The following is a 21,023-nucleotide window of genomic DNA, read 5'->3' as shown; positions in this document are numbered from 1 at the left end:
AGACAAAAAAAAAGTGGATCGTCAGAGTTCCTGAGTGTTCATGCATGCTGGGGCCAGTTTGACCCTGCCTTGCCATGATTCATGCTGGTACAGGATTCAGACCAGTATATTTCTCTGGATTAGAATGCCCTCAAGAAGTGTTTATCCGTATTCCACAATGTCTCATGGAGCCTGTGCTGCCGTTCAGTGGAGTTCTTTTTGTGGAGTTGAGGTGCTGCACTACAGTTTCTGTGACACATTTCTTGCTTTGTTTGGGATGCTTTCCTAAACAGCATTTTTATTTTAAGCATGAAAGCAAGGTTTTAATGCTTAACAATGTGTTGTATTTATATGAGTGTCCGTTGTTTTTCAGAAACTTTCCATTTACTTTAATTTTTGATTACTTTTGTTCATATAACTAAACATGGAATGGTGTTTTACTTTTTGTTCCTAACTCATTCTTCAGTGAGTCCCTCTTCTTGTGCACAACACATACACCCAAGATGCTTAATAATCAATCTGATCTATTGGCAACTCACTTGTAATTACAATAGGAATTTTAATCCTCTGTGAAGAGGACTGATGGATGTGTAATTAAGTAATGACAGTCTGTGGAATAAGCGTAGCAAAGTGAAAGCCATAAAAATTCAGAGCAGCTGAGGTGGAACTTCATGGCTTCCCTGCAGCACCTAGAAAAGTCAGTTCCGCCAGGCTTATAATGTTGAGGAGATAGTTGGAGATCTTGAGAGAGGACAACACATTTTGAAGTGTTGGGAAAGAACAGGAGGACTAGAGGCTGGGAACTGGAGGAAGATATTGTTACCACCATCTGATCTGAGGATGACGAGAATGAACCTCTCCTGCTGACCTGATCTCAGAGCCCAGCTGCTGTTTCATGGGGCTACCCTTCTTTGTAACCCTGAGCTCTTCCCCAGCATGTGTCCCTTGGCAGAAGTAACAGAAGTCCCAGTTCTAATGGGCAGATGCAAGGACCAGTGGGCTGGGTTGCTCTGGGAGAAGGAGCAGGCCACACATCTGCTCTCCCTTTGGCAGGCAGGTGTTCAGCGCTAGCAGGATGGCTTTGCCTGTGCCAGCCTGACCCGGAGAGCTGCTTGTGGACTAGCTGGCCTCTCAGGGACTGTGGGAGGACTGCTCTTCCTGGTAGCCACAATGTTTCCTTCAAGGGCTGAGCAGCTGTCTCCGTGTTCTCCGTGTTCATCTGAGCAGCTGTCTCCATGTTCTCTGATCCTGTTCACTTCGTTTGATGAACTCCGATGGAGTTGATGAGGCTGCGGTGAGCTGAGCCAGCCTGGGCTGTCTGGGGATGGATCCTCTGATGTGCCAGGCTTGCATGGTGTTGTCTGCTGGTGTTTTCCACAGGGTGCTCTGCCTGTTTTAGGGAGAACCTCAGCTGTTCTCTGGCATCTTGGTGTGAGGGAAGGGTGAATGTATGCACGGACAGGGAGCAAAACTGAATTTAACCTGCAGTCTTTGGGGACAAGGGTTATCATCAATGACAATGGGATATCATAGTGAATCCCTAAAGCATCACACTGTGGCATTAGGTTGCTACTAGCGCAGAGCGGTGTATCAGGAGCCTGCTCTTCACTATCACACTGAGTGCTGGATTTAGGCCATCTAAAATTAGCCTCTAGCTCTAAACCTCAATCATACACCTGAATCTTCCTACAGCTGCCTTAATGCTGCCTGCATGCAGGGTCATAACCCTTTTAGTTACAAGAAGAACACTGACTTCTGAAACAGCTATATCCATTTTATATCCATTCCCACATCCTGAAATATTCCTACCTGTTCTTTTGTGCATCCATCCTTTTAGCATTGCTGTCTTTTACTGTGTAAATGAAGAGATTTCAAATCATTGCAGAGTGAGGGTGAGTTGCTCACCTGTACAGATGCAGCTGCTGTTGAAAAGCAACCTAAGTAAATGTGTTACAATTCTCTTAAATACTGAGATAACGTCTAGCATGTAGGTTTAAATAACAGGTAGTTCTTGATCTGCCATAGCGTTTCCAGTGACTCAGTGTTCCCCCTCACCCCGCTGCAGTAATTACAGAAGATTGTTGCAGGTCCTGACTCAGAGGGAGGCATCCTTCTAAGGCTTCTGGCCATGCTGGAGCTCCAGTTCTGCAGCTTTATGGAGCAAATTGTGAGGGGCATCATGGTAGCAAGCCCAAGGACTGCAACAAGAATAATGTAGGAATAGCGTATGTTATGAACTACTGATAGCAAGCCATAAAAGGAGAGTTTGCTTTGGATCTGTGGTCAGGAATTTGGTTGCCAGAATCTTGGCCATGATGTTCATATCTCTTAAAACTGTGTGCTTACAAGAAAGACATTCCAAGGTACAAATCTGATGGCTTCTCTGACAGGCTAGGCTAGGAGACTACCAAGTGTAAAAATTAAAAAGCGGTAAGTGTTCTCTGACCCAGATTTGTTGTGGTTTTGTGGCTTTTGAAGGGAAGGTGTCTTCCTGCAGATTATGGGAGCAGAGGGTATGAGACTTTGGGGACAGGACTGGGGATGGGCTCAGCTGTGAATAAGGTTATGAGGTGGGAGCTGCAGGGAAAGGTTCCACAAACTCCATGAGCCACATCACTCTCCCCTAGGGAGGAATTCAGCAGGCACTGCAAGTCAGTACATCACATATGCATTGACGGTCTGCAGCTGTGTTGGCCAGTCTGGTAGCCACAGAATGGCAGCAGGGACATGCTGCCAAATGTGACCTGACAGCCCTGCCCAGAGGGTGCTCAGGGCTGCAGGGGAGGCCAGCAGAAGAGGACCAAAGGGCTCAAGTTTCTGGTTTCCCTCATGAGCTGTCAGATCTGACAGGCACATTGATAGGTCTTGGTTGGTTTCATGTTCATGCAGCCTTCATTTGTGATGCAGCTCTTCAGATTTAGTAGAGCTGCACTCTTGGTGCTGCTGCAAGCAGCTGTGCACAGCTGGCTATCAGGTCTCTGCTTGTAAAATATGTGTGAAGGCCATCAGCAAAGTGTATTCAGAAGGAGGTCTGTGGAAGTTGGGCCAAGTTTCTTAGAGGTGGGGATAGATTTTTCTTGTGCCTTAAATACTGTAGCGAACCTCACTGTCTGTGCTAAGGTGAGTAAAATCTGCAAATAGGCTTTGCATTGTTTCAGCTTAAGCACAAGGATATTCTCTTTAATTCCTTTTTCAGTGTTACTGTGTAAGAATGAGGATCTTGCAATTTTTTTACTGTTATGGTGTGGTGGTTTCAAATGCTTAGGCCGGAAAGTATTACATGCAGGCATGGCATTTCCATCTGCTGCTCATCAAAGAAGAGAAATTTCATCCCCAAGCACTGCTGTGATGTGTAGTGAGAACATGGCTCTGGTGAGCATCTCTCTGTCAAAGTGCTAGGGCACTTGGTTCACAAACATCAGTTAAATGCCTCAGAGGTCTATGAAATAAATAGAAGAGCTGGATGCCAGGAAGTGGGGTGAACAAAAGCTACCTTTTGGCATCATTAAGACAATGCAAAAAAGAGGACTGCACATGAAATGCTCTTACTCATTTGGTTTATGCTCTAGACCTGTGTGAAGTAGCACGTGCAAGCTGAAGCTCTTTCCTGGGTTTAGATGCCTTCGCCATCCCTCTTGCAATAGAGAGCCAGCTCACTATCTCAGTGACGACTCATGGAGAAGGTGGAGTTCATGGTACCCACCACCAACATTACAGACTAAATGTTAGAAGTGCTTGCCTAGAAAGTGGGAATCTGTTCTTGTCTTGCAGTGCTTAGGGGAGTTTCCAAGCCACCAGCTGGAATAGAAAGTGGGAGTGGAGACATTCACTGGAACTGTGTGGGTGCAGTTAAGACTGAAAGATCCCATTTGGGTGGGAGGAGTATGAGTCTGAAACTCATTTGAAAAGGCAGAGTTATATATATATGTATGTATAATGCCCCATCACTGTGAGTTTTGTTTTGTGTTTGTTTTTTTCTTTATTTTGATGTTAAGCAGCCTGACTGAGGTGCTTTGTGCCAGCAAGGTAAATGTTCTCAGAGAACCCAGCCAGTTCAGGTCTATTGAGAAAGTGTGCTCTCTTTGTAAATTTTGAATGGCCTGAAGTTGAGACTGGCTCCAATATATTGAGTAGTACATTTGGGTGTGCAGGTACTTTTATGGATCTGAGATGTAAATTCTCAGAGCAATGGAAGTGACTGCATAGCTTGTACGAAGTTTCAGCTCCTTTTCATTTTTCAAATTTCTCTTTTTAGGCTGAGTTGCACCATTAATGACTGAATGGGCTCTGCTGGGAAGGATTGTCCTCACACCATGACAGCTGATGAGTCAGAAGCTGGAGAGTTAGCTCTGGAGCCTCTCCTCACGTGCAAGCTATGTCTCTGTGAATATTTCCTGGATAAGATGACCACTCTTCAGGAATGCAGCTGCATCTTTTGTACAGCGGTAAGATCTGTCAGTGCCTTTACATTAGAGAAGTGGGATAATGGAAGATAGACAGAACTATGAGATGGGATAGCTTGTCTTGTACAAGAAGGATGTATTACCCATGCTGACACAGGATGCTTTTCTGAAGAGCATTTGGTGTCTGGCCTTATTTGAAAGATTTCTCTTGTCATTTTACTTTTGATAATTTGTAACTAACATATGTTCCGATAGGAAGTACTAGTAAAACCCAGGAATAAAAGGGAAAAAGATGCAGTTTAAGGGTGTTGGAGAACATACACAGTTTGCATGCAGTCTCAGTACTTACTTTTTTCTGAAGCAAAATCTTGAAATATCATAGGATAGCTGTGAGCTTCTGTTTCCCTACTATCCTTTTCTGAGTTCTCAGGGACCTTTAATGTCTTCTATGTAACTTTTAAGGGCAGTCAGAAAACCTAAACGAAAATGGCCTTTTGAACCTTTGCCTCTGTGCTGCAGACGTGTTACTCAGGTCATGCATTGCCTATAGTAGCCAGTAAGGACTTTTTGGCCTGCAAATTCAGATCAAATAAAGCTGGTGGAAATGATAGAGGGAGAGGTTGAATGAGCTGATAAAAGCCCTACAGATAGTAGTACTCTTCTGGTCTCTTTGTCAGCATGGGGAAAAATGGACCTTGTTTCTCTGGTGATAGTGACTTTGATGCACCTCACTAATGGCAACCAATGTACCTGACCTGAAAACAGGTCAAAAGTCACTGGAGGATGTTGATGTGGTGTTTTTTTTTTTTTTGTTGTTTGTTTGCTTTGTTCAGGGTTGTTGGTTTTCTAAACTCTAGAATAAATGTACATGATTTCATTTTTAAAAAACAAATTGTGGATAAGCATCAAGGAAGTATGTTTAAGTTTTGCCCTTGTTTGAATTAATGAAGGAATTTGATATTTGTGAAGCCAGTGAGAGTGAGAATATCTTCACTTATGCTGAATTCAGGGTAACTTAAACAGGATGAGAATCTAGCTGTGTATTTCAAGAAACTAGGATAAGATTAATTAATATGCATTTCAACCTGAACTTCATGAAGTTTGTTTTCCATACTGAGTTGGATGGAGCATTTCTGTATTTTAGTTTGTAACAAAAGTTTGAAGAACACATAACCTAAAAGGTAGATGTGAAGATACTGCTTTAAATACAAAAAAAACCCCAGAAAATTGGAGAAGTTAATACTTTTACAGTGGCCCCCTCCTGTCCAAGAACTCAGTGTCTCTGATTTAGTATTGTTAATGGTACATGACCCTCACTGCTAGCTGGGTAGAGTAACCCTTAGGGAAGCATGGGCTGCTGAGGACTCTGCCAGGCAGAGCTGGTCTCTGCACTCCAACAGGACACTGGCCAAAGGGAGAGGCCAGGGATGGCTGGGCAGGTTGCTGTGCACACATGTCCCCTGTTAGTGCCACAGTTGCCATCACATTCATACACTCCTTCCCTGGCCAGCACCAGGAAGAGTGTCCATGGTGAGCTTGGTGCTCCAGTGCTGTGACAGTGACATGGAGGGTGTAGTCACAGTTGTTTGGCATCTGCGCAAACTTGCTGACTTTGAACCAAGAGCTAGCCATGAGAGAGCCTGAGTGCTGCTGGGAGAAGCCTTTAGACATGCTCTATTTATTTCAATAGGCATAATATGTCTCAGTTGTGTTTATGCTCCCAAATCCATCATTTGTCTGACTGTTGCCTGTGTCCCAACGTCCTCCCGATGGATGTGTCTGGGCTGATGCATGCCCAGACATATAGATCTTGTATCCTGTAACAAAGAGGACTCTGGAAACTTTTAACCTGGCTACATGGCTCTCTGTATTGAAGCCAGAGCAGTTTCTGGGAGGCCATATGAATTGCACTTCTGGGCAGCCTCCAAAAAGCAGTGTCAGAAGCAGCTTGACACAGAGTGCTGGGACTTGCATGGAGGATTGCTTGGGACACAGCCTGCAGCACCTCTACTGGTGTGCCATGCCCTAAATTTTCTCTCACCCATGCCAGGACATCTAGATATCTTCACACTACACTTAAGAAAGATTTTGGGGTAAGAATATCCACTGTGAGCTATGGGGTTGAGCACCAATCAGTTTTGCAGTTTCTCAGCCAGCAATGCTCTCAGCTTGTATAGCTTATCCTTCTGTCACTCAGGGTAATTTCATAGATCCAGGAGTGGTATTAAACCTGAAATAGAAAAGGGTTTGACATGGACGTAATAGGTTCTGCTCCAATACGGTGAAAATTTAGTTAATTTTTTGTTCTGTTGCATGTGAAGTCTTTTCTTTTTTTTTTTTTTTTTCTTCTGAACTGTAATGATTGTTTCTCACAGTATGTGGCTGTGGAAATAATTGGAAATTGTTACTACTTAGATATCTGTGGGGGTGAGGTTATATTTCCTTTCCATTTGTAACCTGTAAAACCAAGGCATTCAAACGATTTAGAATTGTGTACAGCTATTTTTTTCAGCTTGGAAACTCTTGCAATAAACAAAATACCCCATAAAAACTGTGTTCTAGCCAAAATAAGTAAACTGTGCTTTAGAATGTGTATGTTTGCATTTTGGTGGAATGTTGCTAGTAGGGCAGGAGTTTTTCAAATAACTGTGAACATCTCTCTATTCTCAGCAGAAAAAGCAGATGGCTTGCAGAGCATACTTGCCATCTTACTTGGTAGCTCAGCCAGGTCTGAAGAGGCATTAGCCTTGTATTTTTCAACATGTGTTGCACTTGGCATAAGATTCCACTGCAGTGTGAGATAAAGCACACATTTACACATCCCAAGAGTTTGGAAATAGCTGTAGTGTACCTAATGACTTGGTTTCATTGTGTCGGATTTATATTAGTTTTGAATGAAAGACTGATCCCTGAAGAGGGTTGGGAAGGGATGTGAGATATATTTTATCTGTGAAAGTTTCAGAGGTCTGAACTTTACATTATTCAGTTCATTTCCTGTATCTATAAAACCTCTGCAGAGTGCCATGCTGTGGTGCACGCTTTTACATATGGATATTCAGCAATATCTGTACTGCTCAAGCTGCACTATTTTATGGTCCCTTTGTCACCTTTACTTGTCCCTTTCCCGAAAGGGGAGGGGAGCCTCATCTGTTCCTGATACTGCTCATCTTGTTCCTTGACTTCCCACTCATCCTTGTGTATTTGTTGGGGGGATGTCCTTCTTATTAGCAGGCCCTTAGGTTTACCTTTTGTTGCAATTTTCTCTTCTTTGGATGTGCAACTACTCAGGTTTTTGCCCCTGTGGTGGTCATGGTGCTCACATACGCATGTGAAATAATTATACACCGTGTCTATTCACACCATTATAGTGTTAAAAAATACAGTATTTTAGTGCACTTTAGTGTATCTGAGTCCAAAGCAAACTAATATTAATTACTTCTTGATTGATTCTCTTACAGAATAATACTTTGAATATTATACTTATTTCTAATAAAAGTTCCTAAATGTTTGCTCTTTTCCTTCCTTCTTTGCCCAGAGAGCTCTTGCAGTGCCTCACTCAGGTAAGACTCAGGAGTGCTCTGGTGGGGCAGTGCCAGGAATGGACAGGCCACCCTCCCCACTTTGCGTTTGCACAGTGCATTGGGTGTTGCCCAGGCATTGGTGCTCATTAGACAGTCCAGAAAGTGTGCATCTAAGAGACTCCTGCCTTTTCAAAACATGGCTGAAACTGGGAAAGCAGCAGGGAGAGACAGTGAGTGGTGTGATCACGTGCATCTCGCATCCCCTGGGTAGAATTGCCCTGGTGTCTGGCACAGCACGCTCTACCCTTTGGAAGCGCTAGAGAGGAGTGCGGGACTAACAGTAACACTGGAAATGCCAAGGGCCCTGTGAAAGACTCGGTGTGAGTCTGTAGCCTGTAAGCAGCTGTGGAGGAGAGGTTTTAGTAGGTGGGATAAGATTGCCCTGGTGGCAGTGGTGACAGGAGGGAACCAGTGCACTGCTGTTGCAGAAATGTGGTCTTAGGTGTCAGTAAAAAACCAGCATCGGCTGCACATCAGAACTGCACATCAGTTCTTTCTGGTTTTGTCTTTCCTCTTTTCTTTCCTCCTCTTAAGCATTTCAGGGCCCCAATGAGAGCCAGGTGAGCAGTAAATGGGATTGCTGCTATTTATGTCAAGCAGCAGCTTACGTCCATCTGTCTTGTGTGTTATTTACTGGCACAGGGTTTGAGATGTCGAAGATGTGTAATAAACTGAAAACAGAAGATGCTTTCAAGTATGTTATTCTGTGTTGTTGGCACAGGTTTATGCAGAACTAACATGATTCACCCTTTTTTTTTTTCCCAAGCAAAGTCTTTGTTGAGTCTTGTACTTCTGAGAAGTGTGTGAGGCAACTGGGTTACAAAGTGTGCAAAACAAATACCATGGTGATCTACATGTTTGTAATTTTGGTGCACACAATGCAGTCCAAATGAGATTAAACTTCATGCAGCCTAGGAGAAGGAGAAGTCAGCATGCAAGCCCAGGTAGCTTCTGTGCTCACTTGTGCTTCTACAAGTAGGTGGTGTTCCAAAGGCAATTGGAGAACAAGATTTTCTGCTGTAGCGATGTATGACAGCAAGGCTAAGGCTAGACATGGGCTCCAAAGGCTCCTTTGCTGCTGTGGGTGCCATGGGTAGCCACCTGCCTGGGCCCTGGGGGGCCTTCAGCCTCAGAAAGAGGCTGCTGACAGCTGCTTTTAGTAGAGGAGAAGAAGAAACTCTTAGAGAAATAGGAGTTTCTTTGTTGGTACTTTATCAACAAGGTGCTGTAAGGTTCCTCTGCTTTCCTTAATCTTTTCAAGAACAGCTGTGCATTGTCCTGCCTCCTTTGGGTAGCTGAATAGTGACATTTGGCCCTTAGCGCTGCGAAGTTTCAGACTGTTTGTGGAGGGGAGCAGTGGGAAATTGGAAAAAGTAATGTGAGGGGTCTTCACAAAAAACATGAGAGTCTAGTCTGAGAGCAGAGTAGACCAAGTAGATCAAGGACAAGGAGAAGGCAGATGGCAAAAGGAATGGGATGCCTGCTAAGTGAAACAACTGTATATCAATAACCCACTGAAATAATACTTAGTAAAACTTAGGAGTAAGGGAATACTTGGATTTGCCATCATCTAGCCAGCACTGGGTTTTAGTATCACTTCTGTTTCTTTGTCCTCATTTTCAAGAAGGGGTTTGTTCTCTTTTTCTCCCCATCCTATGAGACACCTTTTCACAACTGCACCAGAACACTCACTACCTTCTCCTCTTCCTAAATATACCTTGTGCTGCAATGCCCCACTTACTTTATATAAAGCTCATCTCAGGTTGTTTTCCATTTGGAAGTGTTGACATTTGGGTTTCTTTTTTTCCCAGCTCGACATTTGAAATGTTTCAGAATAATTTCAGAATAATTTTTAAAAAAGAGAATTCCTACACCTGGTAATATTGGCACTGAACACAGAGCACTTCTGTAGTAATTTAGATGGTTTAAGAACTTCTTGCATGTATTTCTCTACAGAGTAACACCAAAGGCAGAGTTGGGTTACCAAAAGAGTATAGATGTACCCATTGACTTTTGAGGGATACTACAATGGAGGAAGAGGGACTGCATGTTTCTGAAGTCAGTAGAGGTGGCAGCCTCTGGATGATGGCCAAGGGAAGATGGGAGGAAGAGGGAACTAATGTTTTAATGACACCATTGCATCAATGCAGTTGGTGTTACCTCCATTTAACCAATGAAAAAATTGATGTGAAGTAAATTGTCAATGCCTTGAAGTGCCACAATAACTGAGCCAGACTCTGACATAAGCATCATGCTTGTGTCTGTTTTGTAGCTGTTGGTAAGACTGGGTTTGGCCTGACATGATTTTTGGCAAGAGAAATTATATTTGCAACTGGTTCAGTTTTGTGAAGGATGAGTTTCTCTGGTCCTGTTCTCTGGTCCTTTTCTGTTTTGTGGTACCACTTCATGGCAACAATTACCAGGAACCTTTCCTGCTTTTTATGAAAGGCTGCCAGGATGTCTTGGGCCATGAGTAAATTGGTTTCAGGCTGTGTTTCTGAGCAGAATTCAGCATCACTGGTAGATATTTTGAGACAATGTTGATGACAATATATTTCTCAGGTACATTTGAAGGATCCCATAAAAAACAGGCTGGTGGACCAAGAGGAGACAATTACGTTCTGGTCCATTGTCATATTTGCTTGGTGTTTTCACTTGGCCATGACAAAATTAAATTCTTGTTAGTGATGTTATTCCTTCCCTCATACTGAACCATGAACTGACTGTATGTTCTTTGAAGCTACAGGGGCATTTTTTCACTCTCTTTCAAGCATCTTTCTTGATAAGGCTCTTACATGGCCTGATCTTCTATCCATTTGATCTTCTATCCATTCATTTATCACTGTATCTGGTCCTTAGCAGTTAAAATAGAGATTGGGCAATATGCATATTTCATTGGAATTTTGTTTCTCACTTTAAACTGTGCCTATCATAAGTTTATTTGTAGCAAATGAAGAGATTTCTATTTTTGTCTAAAAACTTTAATTGGAAGAGCCTCACTTTTTTTTCCAAGTGAAGTGCAAATGCCTCCAAGCTAATTGCCAATACACTTGTTTAATCTAGTTTTAAGACCTTCTGAGAGATACTTGAGGAGTTTGAGTACCACACATTGAAAGTGACTGATCCATTTTGGTGATTGAACATGTGCAAGTGCAGATGTCACAGCAATGATGAATGTATTATTAAACAGTATAGAGATCTGCCATAAACACTACGAGTACTGTCTAGGGGGTGTATTTATCTTAGTACATGTTTGATTAGATACTGGGTAGATCAAGGTGGTTAAATTTAGAGTTCTGACGTGAACTGACTCACCAAAATTAGTAATACTAGATTGTGTACACACTAAGGAACAGGTAACATTTCTAAAGTATAAGAAATAAAGGAATGTTGTGTCTTACTGACTAAAAAGTACATAACCATGGCCCAGAACTAAAATAAAAACTGAATGCCTATCTATTAATCTATTCTGAAGCATGAGACACTCTGGAATGTCAACTGAAAAGCTGTGTTCTCTCCATATACAGTATTTCCATGCCCTGCCCCAAACCTGGAGTTTGTAAAAAAGCCTAGGCTAAACAAAACCCAAACCTCAAACAGTTTTGAGAAGATCTCTGGAAGACAGATTTAACACTGTAAATAATTCCTGTGGATTTTAAGAGGAAGACCTGAGTTTTTCTTCTTTTTTTTTTTTTTGAAATGGAAATTGTCTTCAAGTTATATGTTAGGAGGAAAGACCTTGTTTTGGCAAGATGCCTTCAATCGTTTTGTGCATTTTCACATTTAATATAGATCATGAACTAGTACTGTCTGGGAAATACTGTAGATCTGTTCTTCACTTTTCAATAATTGAATTAAAGACAAATACCCTTGCTTATCCTGTACCAACTGCTACACAGTGGCTGGCAGCAGTATCGGTGATATTTGACAGGAAAATAAGCCAGTGTTTTCTGTTTCTTTTTTTCTTTCTAGCCCACCCTCCATTTTATTAATAAAGATATCTGTTCAGTTTTGTCATATTACATATGGGGTTTCTTTCATGCTTCTCTATCCAAACTAATGAGGCTGCATTTTGGGAGCTGAACAGCTGCAGGCAGGTCGGAGAGGAGCAAGGTAATAGAGCATGTCCAGGTACTTGAAAAGCATTATGTGGGAATGATTGACATCCATCTTTTGTCTTTGATACAAATTGTCTGAAAGCGGATTTGAATAAAAATTTTGGATTTCACAGTGAAAGGGATATAGTGCCTTTGTCACATCATTACCTAGCAACCTAACACTGAAGTTATACTTTGAACTCATTTTTGTGTTAAAATGCAGAACTGTTATGATCCCTTTGCAAAGTAAATACACAACCAAACAGACATCTTTTTCTTGGTAAGTACATTAAAAATAGCCTCTGTACAATATACTTTGGGGTAAAAAAGGTTGAAGTTAGAGCAGCATGCAGAAGTGTTGAAATGAAAAATCTATGAATAGTCTGAACAGAATTTTCTTTCTTAGGCTCAAAGCTGACCATAGAAAGCACTTGTGTTTATTATTGAAGAAGGAATCTTTTACATTACTAGTTTGTGCATTCCTTGATTAGTCTTTTCAGTATATTTTTAAAGATTACTCTGTCACGTTTCAATGTAGTCTTTCAACTAACCCCTAGCTCCAGGAGGGGAATATGTTCTTGGGGAATTTGTAAGAATTTGCCTAAATCATAATCTTTCCTACAAGTCTTGCAAGATAAAAAGAAAAAGAAATGCATATATGGTGCATGATAATTTGATCCAGGTACTTTATAGGCCTTAACTTCCTAGATACTCATGAGTAGCATTTTGTGAAGCAAGTAACTGCATATCGGATATTGATCTTATTAAACACAGGAAGGTGATGGCCTAAAAGACAAAACCAGCAGCATAAGAGGAAAAAATCTTGCCCCAAAACGCTTAGACAGCAAATTAGTGAAAAAAAAAGTCATTGTATGTTATGAATCTCAGGCAGAGAAAAAAAATACTTGTAGTCCTCTTTTGACTGAAGTTGTCAGTAGTCCAGCAGGAGCAAAATGTGCTTTGCAAAGCTAGATCAGCAACAAAACATTCTGTTAGGTGTACTGAGTTTTACTAGTGGAATTATATTATCACATTTTAATTGATCACTCTTGCTTGAATGCCTCAGGATTTTATTATGTTTCCCAGAACACAGATATGTACATGATATAATTGCTCAGTGAGGAAAATCCGAGTTAACTGATTCAAGCACACTTGGAGCTATGGGAATTAAAATCACTTGTGTTGGTGTCTGCTTTTTATTTGAGGGGTGAACGTAATGGAATCAAGCCTCCAGTGTGTGATCTGTAGTCAGAAGGATTCTAACCTGTTCAGCAAGACCTTGGTCGATTTTTAGTTTGTTGTCTCAACCATTCTGCCTTGGCTGTATGACATATTCTGGGAAACTTTGCTGGGTCTGGCCATGGAAAATAAGAGCATGGCATTAATGTCACCATAAACCACAGATCCTGTGTTGAGGCCGCTCCAGCCACTGACTGCTCTCCATGCTCAAAAGTCACTGCACTTCAGGAAATTGGTGGGAGAGTGTAGCCCAGGGTGTTGAGATCTCATGATTTCTAGTATGTCAAGATTAAGACCCTTTCAGGCAATGCTTTGTATCACAGAAGGCAGAGCATCTTGATTTTCCCTTTGCTTTGAAGAGCAGTTAAGTAGCATATGTAGTGTATGCAGTTTTCCTGAGACACTGCTGATTTTTGCAGACAAAATGCACAAAAAATCTTGCCATTTTATATCTATAATAATGTATTCTCTAAAGTGTGGGAGGACACACTGCTGAGAAGGTCAGTCGTGATTCATTATACAGACATGGAAACGTCTTTCATCACGTTTTTGGCTTGCATCTTTTCATATACTCTTCATTGCCACTTCTCAAGTAAGCAGCTAAATTAGTAGCTGAGCTGTAAATAATGGTAAAACCCCTCTGAAAACAGTTTCTTTGCAAAGTGAAGGCACATTTTAAAATTTCAGTGATTTTCCAGTGTTTCTTCTTTGGTGCTAAGAGGGAACAAGAAATTCACATCTTCATTCATGTACATACTTTGGTAAAAAGCCTAATCCTTGAGCAATAAATATTAAATGCTTCCTTTGAGTTTCCCAGCAACTTTAAGCCCTTCTTGTATTGCACCCAAAGTACCTTCTCCAAGCACAGAAAGTCAAGACCAAAGATTTCATATCATAGATACGAAGATGATTTAACAGGGAGATTTTCTGGGAAATACTTGAAGAGCCATGGCACTGCACAGCCCAGTTACAAAATCTCTCCAAGCTGAAAACACAGCAACCTCTAAAAGAACCACAGAATGTTTGATTGCCCACTTACGTTCCCCTACATCCAAGCAGTGGGTTAGAAGAGAAGAAGAATCCAGATCATTAGCGATCCTCAGAAACCTCTGTTCTCCTGGCTTGGTACCCCTAATGACTTAGATACTGCATATGGAAAATTATTGCAAAATCTATACTGTGGATTGAAGCTCCTTAAGAGCTTAATGCCCATCCTTGTACAGAAGCGTAATTGTCAGCACTCTTGAGCTCCTGTCCTGAGAGTCTAAATTAAGAACAAGCCTCTGGGCTGCTCCTGGGCCTGCAGTAACTTCGCAGGCTTTGTCCTCCCTCTGTAACCACCTGACCTGAGCTGCCCCCAGAATACAAATCCACTGTACCATGCTGTCAAAACACATCACTAAGTATCAGGCGGCACTGCAGAGGAGACAGAAGCCAGGATCTTAGCAAAAGTAAAAGGTTGCTCTCTCATGCTTGCTGAGGAATTAAGGCAACCTAAAATGCTTTGGCGGGAAGGAAACATTTGCCCTTCACCAAATGCTGCCCTGAGACTTGATCCAGAAAGCAATCAGGTCTCCCATGAGGAGATGAAGTGAGATGTAAGGAGGTTCTGCCCATGTATCTAAGAAGTGCACTCAACACACTGCAGCATGTGCAGGCCTTGGAGAAGGGACTCCTGAGGGCAGAATTTTCTGTTTACATTAATTGTGGAGGTGGCTGTGTACAGGTACAAAACAGGGAGAAAATCTGTGTAGGGAGTGAGCACTTGCTGCCCCATTTCTTCTGTGATACATGCTGAAGCATGTGGGCAATGCTCAGTGCTTATGAATACAGAGCTTCAGGACAAGGTCACCCACAGCCTCCATCTGCATCACTCAGAGCCCCCCTGGGCTCTTGTCATGCTTTTTTTGGGCTTTCCCTTTGTCGCCTGCTGCCACTGCCCAGACCATGGTGGCAGATATGGGCACGGCCCTGGCAGCTCCAGTGTCACCAGGAGTCCACTCCCAGACACCACTGTGGTTCCATACCTGCTTCTGTTTACTGCTCACTGCTCTGTGAGGGAGCTGCTGTGCCGGGGGGTGATTTGATCCCGTGAGTAAACTGACTTTGTAAAAGCACTGTGCCTGGATGCCTTTGGGAGGAGTGGGTGAGAAGTTGGGACAGGGCGCTGAGACTGCTGTTGGAATAATAAAAGAATAACCCCTGATTACATCTGGGCTGTTAATCCCTAGGGAGCTAATACTGCCTTCAGTGACTGACACGATTTATTTTTTGTTTTTCACTTGTGAGTATCTCCCTCGCCTCCCACATACTACTTGCACCATCAATTCCTTACAACCTGCTCTGCTGCTTTCCTATAGGAGTGCATGCTGGATCTGAACACATTAGTCCTTAATGAGATACACATTTAAAGCTTACCAGTGAGGTTATATCCCAATGTTCTCCTAAGAGAATACACTTCAAATATTTACAAATCAAAAGTAAGTTAATTTAAAATGCTACTAACTTAAGATGATTCTACTTGTTTGAGCTAATATCTCTATAGCTCATCAGAATTGAGCAAAATGTGGATGTGGAGATTTCAGTAGGGAGACAGAATAATAAGGAAATCTCATTTCCATTTGTAAGAGTCCTAATTATCTTGACAGTTTAGAGGGAATCAGTTTTCCAATAAAAAATACAAATTAGGAAATTTCTTTAATCAGAGCACAATATGCAAGGCCTTCTCAGAACAGTCCAGACTAACACAGACTTGAATGTTATGTGCCTGTAAATAATAAACCAATGTTTTTTGAAGAGTCTAAGGCTGCCATATGCAGAAGGTCTGCGATTTTCCCATCAGTCATCTATTAGCTTTTGAACTCAGTGCCTCTTCCAAAAGTTGATGGAGAGACAGAAGTCTCAAAACCATATTTCACTTTGACGTATTTCTTGAAAATTGATGAGGCAATAAGGAAGAAATCAGCAGTATTGCGGAGGAGGTTTGTAATGTGGGCATGAAACATAAAACTGTAGGGAAAAAACTACATTAGTCCTACTTTTCATAACATATGTTTATTTTCATTTACAGTAAACTATGCAAGCTGATACCAAAATCTGTCAGAAGTCCATACTTTGTTGTTCTTTTAATGGTGACTTGCAATTTATTGTATGCTTTGCCGTTATTTTGAGGAGACTATAGTTTTGTTTTATGTAGAAGTGACCTTTCTTACTTATCTGTTCAGTTTGGAGGAACAGTTCAAGCACTGTTCTTTGGTCCATTGCATGAGTTTTGTGCCGTGATTTTACTGAAGACTCTATAATACATGTTATAAAGACAAGTTGAATATATTTGAAACTTGCATGCCAGATAAAGTGTGAGGAGAACAGATTGTTTTTTGAACTTAGAGGGGAAACCTGCTGTTTTGTAATGGAACAATTTGGAAACATTCATAAAGTGGTCTCCATGCTGGAAATAGACTTTGGATAGAGTAAAGGCTTATGATAAATTATGGAAATTATTTGATCTATGGGGCAGGTGGGGTTGAGGGGGAGGAAAAACTGGTAGCTGCACATCTTCTAGGGCAGATTATAACCTCCCAACCAGGTGCTAAACCCCTTTCCTCTTTTGTGCAGCTGAGAACAGTGTCTTTCTTGTAAAAGAGTTCTCCTACAACAGTGACTGTTGGCTGAGCATCTGAATTAAGAACACAGGAGGAAAAACAAAGGCACAAAGCCTGTTTAATTTGGATAAAAGATACTCACCCCTACCAAATCCTCCAATCCCAGTTTAGCAGAGCATAGGGGTTGTTAGGTCTGAAAGGTCTGACTTGCTGACTTAGGTAAATGCAGTGCTTGGCAGATGAAGTCATGCATAATTAATTGTTCTTTGTTGCATTCTTTCCAATGTAATGACTTGTAGCATTCACACTTACAGTAATTGATGTTTGCTGTGTGCTGGAGCTTCAGGACAGCCAATTAAGGTGGTGAAGGTGGGAACTGCACAGCATCTCTGACATCTGGCTGTTACCAACATGTGGGCTATAACGTTTTTTTTTTTTTCTTTGCTTTTCTTGTTTCTAGTGTCTAAAACAGTACACAGAGCTGGCAATTCAGGAAGGTTGTGGTTCCCCTATCACATGTCCAGACGTGGTATGCTTGAACCATGGGACCATACAAGAAGCAGAGGTATCTATAATTCTCATACTTCTTTCTTTCTCTCTCTCTCTCTTTTTTTCTTTTTTAATGTATATCCCCCAAATTTCTTTTTCTGCATAGTAATAAATATAATCATACAATTTTTCCTCCCTTTAATCACCTTTAATGAGCTTTTGGCAGGAGGCCTGACTGACAAGAGGCGATAGAAACAAACAGATGTTTTTCAAGAGTTTTGCTCCTTTTTCCCTCCCTCTATGCCTTCGGGGAGAAGTTCCTTTGGCATCCGGACAGCCTCTGAATTACCCATGCCGGTGACTTAACCAGAATACCAGAATTGCTGAGCCTCCATTAGACTGTCAGTTTAGTCAGATTTGATTTGACTGCAAACACTGAAATTCTTGTATCTTTCTTAAGAGCAAGAACTTGGATTTATGGTTTGCAAGGCCAGAATTTCCTTGTGTATGTTGATCTTGGGCTGCAACAACCAATTTGAAGTCCAATATAATCATGCAGGGCTGTATAATTATATGGAAAGAAAGGCACCTGCACAACACCAGGTAGAAGTAGGTCTTAAGAGATACGGAAGGTGTCTCTTGGGATACACCCAAGGGATGCTTGCTTGCCTGCTTTGTGAGGCAGGAATGTCCCTGCTGGGCCTCAGGATACAAGTAGGACAAAAAAAACCCCAACCAAACAGAAAAAAATAAGATGGCTAAAGAATTTTGATTGGTTTTGTGCATTCTCTCAGCATTTGAGGAATTAAATCAAGGAGAATTAGATCTCCATCCTTGAACTGAAAAAGAGAAGTTTGTCTTCTGGATTCTCTCGAGCCCTGTGCACACAGATGCCATAACTGTGGCAGAAGTATATAATCCTATTCAAATGCCATCAGTGACAGTGTGATTCCCGATACCAAAAATGACTTTTTCTCCAGAAAAAATTCTGGATCTGTTCTCTAGCATACATTTGAAATGTTATGCTTAGTTGAATCAGGTCATGGGACTTTCAGCTATGTTTGTAATGGCATGCAGGCATATGGTGGAGCCTTTTTTTGGGCTGAATCCAGCTGTTGTGAAAAGTATTCAGCTGTTTCCCTTTCTCCTCTTTCTGCAAAGATACAGAGAGGGTGTAGCAATGTTCTTCAACCCATTGCACCAGATTGGAGGCATCTAGCCTTTATTGAAAATCTATTTTTAAAGGAAAATTGCCAAATGACAGGAAGAATTCTGCTCTGTTCAACCAGGGTTATAGTGCTATAGGAATTAAGAAAGATGTATTTCCCCTTAGTAAAGGACACTCCAGGGGTATTTAATAATGGACCACTGGCCTAATCCTTGGGTGTTTTTTGGGCTGACAGCAGAATGACTAAACAGCCCAAATGTGCATTAGTGTCCCATGGATGACTGAATGTTCTGACACTCCCTTTTGGCAATGTTCTTGAAACACAAGCCTTCTGCTTGAATAGCAAACAAATCCCCAACCTGGTTAAAATTACTGCTTATGTATTTTACTAAATATCTACTTCTCTAAGGAAAAAAAAAAAAACAGAAAAACGGTAATGAAAGAAAGAATAGACTGACTCTGTTCACAATCCAAAAGAACAGTATGTAAACTACAGATTTATGTATTAACACTCTCTATTCCTTTTTTTTTTTCTTTCTCTATAAATAAAGACTGTTCTTTGTGAAAATGTGGCCTTTTAAAGCTATTTCTTAAAAAACCGTATCAGATGATACAGAATGTGCTTAACTAGGACTATTGTTTGGCATGGTAGTACTGTTTAGAGTAACAGTTTATTCCTTACACTCTCAAACTCCTGGTGTAAAAGTAGGAGGCTTCTCACCTCTGGAGGGGTCTGGATTTTTTGTCTCTGGCTTCTGTCAGGACAAGGTTCCTCACCAGGACCATGGTATGAGGAATGACATTTTGCGTGTACTGTGGGGAGAAACCAAAATAAAAGGTCCTTTTTTTCTCCTCTAAGATAGCATCTGTGTTTTGAAAAGGTATATTTTTCATGTCATGTTCATTTCAGACTATGCTGTGACTGCTGTTCATCAGATACTGTTACAATTTGGAGAAAAAAATAGCAGTTCAAACTGTCTTTGTCATGGACATGTTGCTAAATTGGGTCCTATACTTTGGGCCAAATGCATCTCTTTATGTTAGCTAAAGCAGTTGTTTTGTCTGCGTTTTTAAACACCTTTTGCTATAGCCTGCACAAGGGAGATAAAGGTGATTATTTTAGATATAATTTGAAGTGAAGGAAAGCCTCTTCCTTGACTTCAGTGCATTTTGGGTTGAGCTTTCTTCAATTAGAAAACTGAACAATTAATAACAAAGCTTATAAGCATATATAACACAGTATAGCTATGAACACAGTATAGCTATGAAAGTTCCTCTTCTTCTCCCTCTCAAGGTTCTTATTCAAGGTGTGTAACATTCCTTCAGTGCTTTCCAGTGACCTGTTTGTCTTCATTTAGACAAATCAGAATTAAGTCCTGTTTATTTTCTCAGTAAAATTCTGAAGAGTTTGTCTAGTTTGCTCCTAAATTACTAGAGCCTTTTCAAAGCTCTTGCCTTGCTTCTGATTTGTATTCTTCTTCAGTTGCTTTTGGGGAATGGAGGGAGGGAGAAACTCTGGTTAACAATTTAAACACAGAATAAAATTTCTTCTTGTATGTCTCATGAAGAAATGAGCAAGTGTGAATAGTAGGAATGTGTTTCTCTAAAACAGCTGAATATTTCATCAGTGCTTGAGGAATAAACTGCTTATTCATAGAGTATAGGAGATGTTGGGAATTAAGGCTTTACTTTCTGAGGTCCCTCTAGACCTCAGGAAAAAATGTTCCAGGTTTTTTGTTCTTAAAATGCATAAAGTGAGCAGTCATTTGAACTAGAAAATTGTACTTTTCAGTACTTTGAAAATATGTTTTCTGAAACCCCTCTGGCTTGGGTTTCTTTTTCCTTCAACAATATCTAGTTGAAACTGGTTTATTTCCCAGTAGGTTTTTTGTTTTGACAAATAGTGCATTCAAACAGAAGGAACTGTTCCACTGAAGTGCTGGAAATCAAGTGCAATCCTAGGTCACATCTTGCCCTGTTACATCTAGATAGCAGCTGCTTGTAGTATAGCTGTCTTGTAGCAGAAATAAATGAGGGGTGGTGGTGGTAAGGCAATGGTTTTGGCTACAGACTCTTTTTCATATAGCTGGTTACCCAAAACAGGGGAAGTTCAAAAGCAATCTTGTTAAACAAAATGTTTGCCCTTTCAAGCTCCATGGCACAATAAACAAAGATTACTTGGATTCCTTCCTGGAAGCAGAAGGTAGAAGGAACATCTTATGTTAATACAGTTCTCTTTAAACATGCAGACTTCTGTCTAGAATATTTCTGTCTCTCTTGGGAACTTACTCCATTGATTTAATTGGACCAGTTAATATCCCTAATCTAAATAAGGGGTAATTTATCATGGTTTGAAATGATTTCACTTGGTGTGAATCCAGTCACCAGTGTAAGCTATGAATCAGGGTAAATCTCCACTGCATACAGGGACTTCTACTGTAATACTCACTTGGATAATATCTAGG

The 21,023-nt window shown here is 41.1% G+C and overlaps 1 protein-coding gene across 3 annotated transcripts in view; it reads left to right on the top strand.

Annotated features, from left to right (window-relative positions):
* The window catches only part of RNF144B (ring finger protein 144B), a 93,965-nt gene that overhangs the window by 55,676 nt on the left and 17,266 nt on the right, over positions 1–21,023 (top strand). For all 3 annotated transcript variants that reach the window (XM_053944638.1, XM_053944655.1, XM_053944647.1), the window contains exons 2-3: positions 4,235–4,424; positions 17,362–17,466. In XM_053944638.1, the coding sequence (XP_053800613.1) occupies positions 4,260–4,424; positions 17,362–17,466 (270 nt within the window). In that variant the 5' untranslated portion in view covers positions 4,235–4,259. The remainder of the gene's footprint in view (positions 1–4,234; positions 4,425–17,361; positions 17,467–21,023) is intronic.

The sequence above is a fragment of the Vidua chalybeata genome, chromosome 1 (assembly GCF_026979565.1).
Source record: "Vidua chalybeata isolate OUT-0048 chromosome 1, bVidCha1 merged haplotype, whole genome shotgun sequence".
NCBI lineage: Eukaryota > Metazoa > Chordata > Aves > Passeriformes > Viduidae > Vidua > Vidua chalybeata.
The sequence above is the reverse complement of the archived record's forward strand: the minus strand, read 5'-3'. Positions and strand labels throughout refer to the sequence as shown.